This window comes from Micropterus dolomieu, linkage group LG17 (assembly GCF_021292245.1).
Source record: "Micropterus dolomieu isolate WLL.071019.BEF.003 ecotype Adirondacks linkage group LG17, ASM2129224v1, whole genome shotgun sequence".
Taxonomy (NCBI): domain Eukaryota; kingdom Metazoa; phylum Chordata; class Actinopteri; order Centrarchiformes; family Centrarchidae; genus Micropterus; species Micropterus dolomieu.
The window spans coordinates 26,192,470-26,199,653 of NC_060166.1; the positions used below are offsets into that span (position 1 = coordinate 26,192,470).

Here is a 7,184-nt window from a genome sequence, read left to right on the forward strand (position 1 = left end):
TGCATTATCCAAAACATCTTAGTCTTAATGCATGGGTCTTAGCATGTTCCATCAAAATATCTACCACTATCAATATGTGTACATCTAAATCACGGAAATTAGGATATGCCAACAGTGGCTGTGGTGAGGAGTAGTATCTTTATGTGGATAACTGTTTAAATAACCATGTGTGTTAAATATCTAACTGCTCCAAAACAGCTGATTCAAACTATCAACTAGTTATGAATCCTGAAGCTGCTTCAATCAGCTTTGTTGAAGCAGGGAAAGATTAAATCATGCAGGACACAACTTTCCTCAGGAAAGGGTTGGGAAAGACTGCCGTAGTACATAAAATTCAATTCAACTAAGATCAGTTCATACAGCCAGCAGAGTCTTTGCACACTGTTTAACGTAAAGTGTGAAAAGCTACACCAAACGGTCTAAACCAGTGGTTCCCAACCTGGGCTCCGCACCCCCCTAAGGGGGGCGCCAGAGATCACACGGGGTGCCCAAAGCTTTATCTGTTTTGAAACTTTGGTTTGCACATTTAAATAAATTGTGATAACACACTAGATAATTTGTATAAAAGTCTGTATACATTTTTTCCTCACTGAAAATAGTAGACAGACTACTTAGTAGGGCTGTAATGGTTTTGAAACAGAGACCAAAATAGCGACACAAAAGTCCACAATCTGGTGTCGCGGATCAGAGAGACAGAACTGCGACACAACCGCTCATTGGACTGTTGAGCTCTCATGAAGACAGTGCAACTGTGCCACCGGCTGCAGAGGCCGGTGGAGGGTGGGCTCGGTAGCGGTGTTTAGCCTATTGTAGGCTATTTGTATTAACAGTAGGTTATTGTAGGTAATTTTCCACCTTAGATTAGTTTTTATTTACTTGAATCCACTCCTCTGCTCTTCTCCCCACACTCACACACACTTAGCCTGCATCTCTGGTCTCTCACGGAAAACACGCCGGCTGGCTCCGCCTCTTTCTGTCTCTCTCTCCCTGTTATGTGTATGCTGACTTTCTCCATCAGCAGTACGTTTCATAAAGTCGCCGTGTTTAATAAACTCACCCGTGATTCAGTTTTCAAGTTCGCCGCATGTGGACCGTAACTGAAACTTAACATTAGTGAGTGACACCTGCAGTGGTGCGTTCACTGTCGCTCCGTAATGTAATTTCCTGCGAGTCCGTTGACATAATACCAGATGACCTCTCCCTCACCGTTTCTCTGCAAAATGCTAAAGTGGGTTGTCAAATATACTTTAGCAGGTGCAGCTATACCTGTACGGCCCACCTGAGTAAAATATATGTTGAAAACACTTAAGTTAGTGCAAGCTGTAGGCCTATAGGCTATTTTGTAAACATTACACCTTATAAACCCCTTTTCTTGGTATTAAACAATACCAAAAAAACAAAACACCAGGAGACTGTTGGTGAAGGCCAACCAAGAGCTGGCATTGACTTACATAGAGCCATGGAGGTGTCATTTGACTCCATTTGTTCGCTATTAGTAAGTAATTACATCATCTTTTTCTGTGTGCGTGCTTTGTCAGCTGTTGGGTTATGTTAACTCTTGGGGTGAGAGACGCAACCAGACAACACTTCTCTTCCAGCAATGCGGCCCGTGGAACTTTATTACAGAACTTTATGAACAGCGGCTCATTCTCCAAGCAGCAGCTCGCTGCAGTGGAGAGGAGGATGCCCTGTCCTGACTTGGTTGATATTGACTGCTCCACTGATGACGCGCTCACGGTGACACTGTTGCACGTTGAGCCGTCATTGGAGCAGCGAGCTGTGGTGCGTTCAAGGACACCACGGATGAACAGACCGTGGGGTATTCAAGGACACCACAGCTGTGATAATAATCACATTTAACAAAAGCATACATTTTGGCTTAATAACTGTCGAGATTTGTCTGGTTGATAGTCTCCACTGATAGTTTACTGTAAGTTAAGCCTGCATTTTACACAGCATAAATTAGCCTATGGATAGCGGACTTTTCCTCTCCTCATAGCTTAACAAATGACATGTTATCAGTTCAGTAACTGCATCTCCCGACACAACACCACGGGTGACATCGTGCTGATGAACAAACTGCCCTGAGCTACTACTTGTTGCAGATTTCTTTTCCACATCCATGCACTGCTTGAACGGAGACAGCCAGCCCGTCCAGGGAGCCGTGCTTCCTGAACACGTATTCTGTCCGTGTCTGTCATTGGCGGAGCAGTCTGTCAATCCCTCTATCCAGTAAATATGACTTGTGATTGGACTGTACTTCAACAGACAGCCAAGCATTGGCCAAGAGCAGAAGGCCCTGCCTCCAGGCCTTTTTTTTAAGTTGTGAGGTTGTGAAGCTTCATTTTCGCTCAGTCTGAGTTTCAGAGTTTCAGAGCAGAGCTGCGTGATAACGCTGCCACAAATCACGTGAGTCGCAAGCTGTGTAGGTGTATCTCCGTAAAGTAGGTGTTGTAAACTCAGTTCTGAAAAAATTGTCTGCAATAGGAGTGCAAATGTAATGTAATGTAATAAAGTTTTGCCCTTTCGAGCCTCAATTTTCAGAGCTTCAAAACATTTTTTTCACACATTTACACTCCAGTTTTCAGATCACCATTTACAAGGTTTCAAATCTGGAAAACAAACTAATACACTGGGAGAACACTGACAAATTTGAAATTTGGATATTAATCCCATAATTCTCATGACAGATAAGTTATAAAGAAGTTTTAATGCTTTGGTGGAGAGGATCATGTCTGCTGCTGTGGCTGTAGCTGAGCTAATATCTCTAGTCAGCTGTTCACACGCATCAAGAATAGTCAATATGTTGTTAAAAAAATTGTCAATATGTTTTCAAAAAGAGCCCACTGGTATGAAAGTAACTCATAGTCTACTCAATAAGAAAAGTAAATAAGGTGGCAACAAGGTGTTGAAACATTCGTCAGAGATATTGGTTCATATTGACATGATAGCATCACGCAGTTGCTGCAGATTTGTGGGCTGCACATCCATGATGCGTATATCCCGTTCCACCAAAGTGCTTTATTGGATTGTGATCCGGTGACTGTGGAGGCTATTAGAGTACAGTGAGTCTCATTGTCGTGTTCAAGAAACCAGTTTGAGATTATTTGAGCTTTGTGACATGGTGCATTATCCTGCTGGAAGAAGTCATCAGAAGATGGGTACACTGCGGTCATAAAGAGATGGACATGGTCAGCAGAAACCCTCAGTTCGGCTGTCGTGTTTAAACAATGATCAATTGGTAATGAGGGGCCCAACGTGTGTCAATAAAATATCCCCCACAGAGTTACACACTGGTCCCAGTCAAGGATCTTTTGTTCCCCAAAACATAGATGCTCAGATTGTGTAAATGATCATGCAATTGTTTGCTCTGGGCCAGACGTTAGTGACTGTCTTAGGAGACAACACCTATGGTCCAGCTGATTCTGTTGTAGTACTTCTCAGTTTATTCTCTTTTGTTAAATAAATTCTTCAAAGACAACGGTTCGTTGTAACTCAATTATTTGCTCTCCTGAGACCAAGATGGCGCTGCAGACGGCTGCCTCGGGATTACGCTCCATAGTGCTTTTTGTGTTTTTGTTAATTAACACTGTTTTCTGCCGTCCCTCTCTGGTAACTTTTACCAGAGAAGAGCTCTTAAACATTGGACTTTCAACTGCTCATACTATTCCACCGCTCTTTATTCTCTCTCCCCCACTCCAATGCCATCTTCAAACAGTCACCTTCCCCCTCTGACCTCTTACCTGCACTCAAGATCTGTGAAGAGGACGTGAGCCACCTCTTCCAAAATCTGTGCGGACCAGCTGGCCCCCATCTTCACTCAGATCTTCAACAAATCAGTGGAGCTGTGTGAAGTTCCCTCCTGCTTCAAACGCTCCACAGTCATCCCAGTCCCAAAAAAACCCTCCATCTCTGGACTAAATGACTACAGGCCTGTCGCAACAATGTGGAAACATCACATCCAGCACCCGGACTATCAGCACTGGCGCCCCCCTAGGGGTGTGTGCTCTCCCCACTGCTCTTCTCCCTCTACACCAACGACTGCATCTCAGGGGACCCATCTGTCAAACTTGCTAACGACACAACGGTCATTGGCCTCATCCGGGACGGTGATGAGTCGGCCTACAGACGGGAGGTTGATCAGCTGGCTCTCTGGTGCAGTCAGAACAACCTGGAGCTTAACACGCTCAAAACTGTGGAGATGATTGTGGACTTCAGGAGGAGCCCCCCCACTCTGCCCCCCATCACCATACTCAACAGCCCTGTGTCTGCTGTGGAATCCTTCAGGTTTCTGGGATCCACTATATCCCAGGACCTGAAGTGGGAGCCCAACACTGACACTATCATCAAGAAGGCCCAGCAGAGGACGTACTTCCTGCATCAGCTCAGGAAGCTCAACCTGCCCAAGGAGCTGCTTATCCAGTTCTACACAGCCATCATCCAGTCTGTTCTCGGTACCTCCATCACTGTCTGGTTTGGATCTGCCACCAAAAAGGACAAGGACAGACTACAACGTACAGTCAGGACTGCAGAAAAAATAATCGGTGCCAACCTGCCCTCCATTCAGGACTTATACATTTCCACAGTCAAGAAACGGGCAGGAAACATCACTGCAGATCCATCTCACCCCGGACACAACCTGTTCCAGCTCCTCCCCTCTGGTAGGCGCTACAGAGCACTGTACGCCAAAACCAACAGACTCAGGAACAGTTTCTTCCCACAAGCCATCACTCTGATGAAAAGCTGATTTCTGACTCACAGTGTCAGGAACAATTCCTGTGCAATAACCCAGTAACTCTGTCTCTAATCAGCACCTGTTTACTGGTTTCCACTTATTATTTATTTATTCACCGTTCTCTATTTCAGTGCTGTTCATACTATGTTCATAGTATGCCATATTGTATATACTGTATACCAATACACCTACCTCAGGTCATAAGGTCATAGGTCTTATTTATTTTTTCCAGCGTCCTTTGCACTATGCTCCATCACACTGTGTACATGTGTACATGTATGCATGTATGTGTATGTGTACCTGTATATCATATCCACCTTCATGTACATAATGAGAATAGTTTACTCTTGCATCCTTTGCACTCTGATTACTGCACTATTTATCAATATGTCTGTATTGTTTTGTTCATAGTGTGTATATTAGTGTTGTCTATTCTGTAGTTTGTGTCTGATTTTATTTTATTATTATTATATTATTATTTTATTATTCTATAAGTAAGCACATCGTGAGCAATGTACAATCCTGAGTCAAATTCCTCGTATGTGTACACATACCTGGCAATAAAACTGATTCTGATTCAACCTCTCACCAGGAATACAATTTCCACGACAATTTTAGCGACCCAGATGGGACGGATGCATGATCTGGACTTGGGTGAAGTGCAGAGGCCTACTTAGATAGTGGATTCCTCCTTGTGGGTGAGAAGCTGCATTCAACTGAGCCCTGGTAATTGCTCCGGTCCTGAACTTACACGGTGAGAAATTAGTAGATAATTGAGTGAAAAGATAAAGAGAGTGAGATTGAACAGAGTGAAGGAAGTGTCTTATATTATATATATTATATCTCGCGCCTGAGTGATTTACAAGACCCTCTATCTGCTTGTAAACTGACAAGTGGGTGGAGAGTGGGACTGGATCAGGGGCCTGCGGACAGACGTGTCCTGGTTTTCCCTGTGGTGTCCGGGGGTTTTTGGGGTTTCCAGCTGATAAATTAGGGTTGCAGCGCGTAGCCTCAGACTTAACCGAACTCAGTGGACCCAACTATTGCTGTGGACCCGAATACAGACTAGCTAGAGAGAGAGACAATGTAAAAAAAAATAAGTGGATTGAATTTGGGTTCCCAGCAACAGGGAGCTTTAGTCTACATCAATTGCGGCAACTGAAGATACATTTGGAGATGGAGGAAAGGATGGCGGCAGAGAAACACGCAGCGTTGTCCAAAAAACAGAAAAAGAAAAATCATCCATTTAAAGCAGACTGGAAAGCTTACATGGAGTGGAGGGATGAAGCAGAGGCAAGGGAGAGAAAAAGTCAGAGAAAAGAGGGTCGTGTTAAGAGCACTCAGAATAAGAAGAGGGGGGCATGAAAAAGGATTTTTGGGCACAATTCACACAAGCACCAACACCATCACAATTGCCTCCTAATCCTAATGCGCAAACACAACCTAACACTTTGTATCCTTCTTTGCCTGAGGTGTACCCGGATCCCGACCTGGACTCCGCACCGCTTCCTCCTCCCTACAATCCAGCTTTGAACCAACCGCAAGATCCAAGCTGCAGGGCACGCAGGCCCGGCGCTAGTTTTCCGTCCCTGGGCTGAACAAGATATTGCAGACGCAATGGTTCATGTGACCAGTCCGGTTGACAATATCCATAATTTTGAGAAACAGATGGATCAGTTTGTCAGAGAGTATCGGCCCACAATGACTGAGGTAAAGCGCATGATGAGCAAAATGCTCAAGATGGACTATTACAAGATCGCATCCTACTTCACGCCAGCCGTGCAGGCGTGTCGGCTGGTAGAGGTGGTTTACAGCCATGCGGATAATGTTGATTACAGAGACGCTGTCACTGGATGAATTGCCACCTGCAAGGCTGCTTTTCCGATGCGGAAGGATCTGTCAAATATCACCTCGGTGGCGCAGGAGCCGACAGAGACCTGTCAGGCTTACCTAGCCCGTCTGACAGTGGCATTCGATCTTCACAGCGGAATGACACGGGGCCAGATGGGGGCTGTTCCATTACTCCCGTATGAAGTGCATCTCATACAGCATTTCATGACCCGGTTGAGGCCAGAAATCACTGCAGCAGTAAGACGAAGATGCGTCTTTTGGAAGCGCCACTTTCAATGATATTAGACTACGCAAGACACGCGGAGGGAGAGCTTAGGGAGAGAGAAGAAAGCAGAGGGAAAGAGCAGCAGAAGAATCTGGTGGTCACGCAGTTGTCTATGTTTAACTCCATCAACACTACAAGCCAAAAGAAAGAGTCCTCCCGTGGAGAAAACAGCTGGCCTCGCTCGAATTGGCGGAAAAGAGGGGGCCGGGGGAGAGGTTGCAAGAATGACCGGCAAAGTGTCAGCGACCTGGATGTTTGTTGGAACTGTGGGGAAACTGGACATTGGCAAGATGAATGCAAAAAAGAAAAAAAGAGGGGTTATGTGAAATCGGA

The 7,184-nt window shown here is 45.1% G+C and overlaps 1 protein-coding gene across 1 annotated transcript in view; it reads right to left on the reverse strand.

Annotated features, from left to right (window-relative positions):
- LOC123986129 (extracellular calcium-sensing receptor-like) overlaps positions 1–6,755 on the reverse strand; it is a 9,298-nt gene extending 2,543 nt beyond the window's left edge. Inside the window, exon 1 of the mRNA XM_046074222.1 lies at positions 6,686–6,755. Within this exon, the coding sequence (XP_045930178.1) occupies positions 6,686–6,755 (70 nt within the window). The remainder of the gene's footprint in view (positions 1–6,685) is intronic.
- Positions 6,756–7,184: the final 429 nt, after the last annotated feature.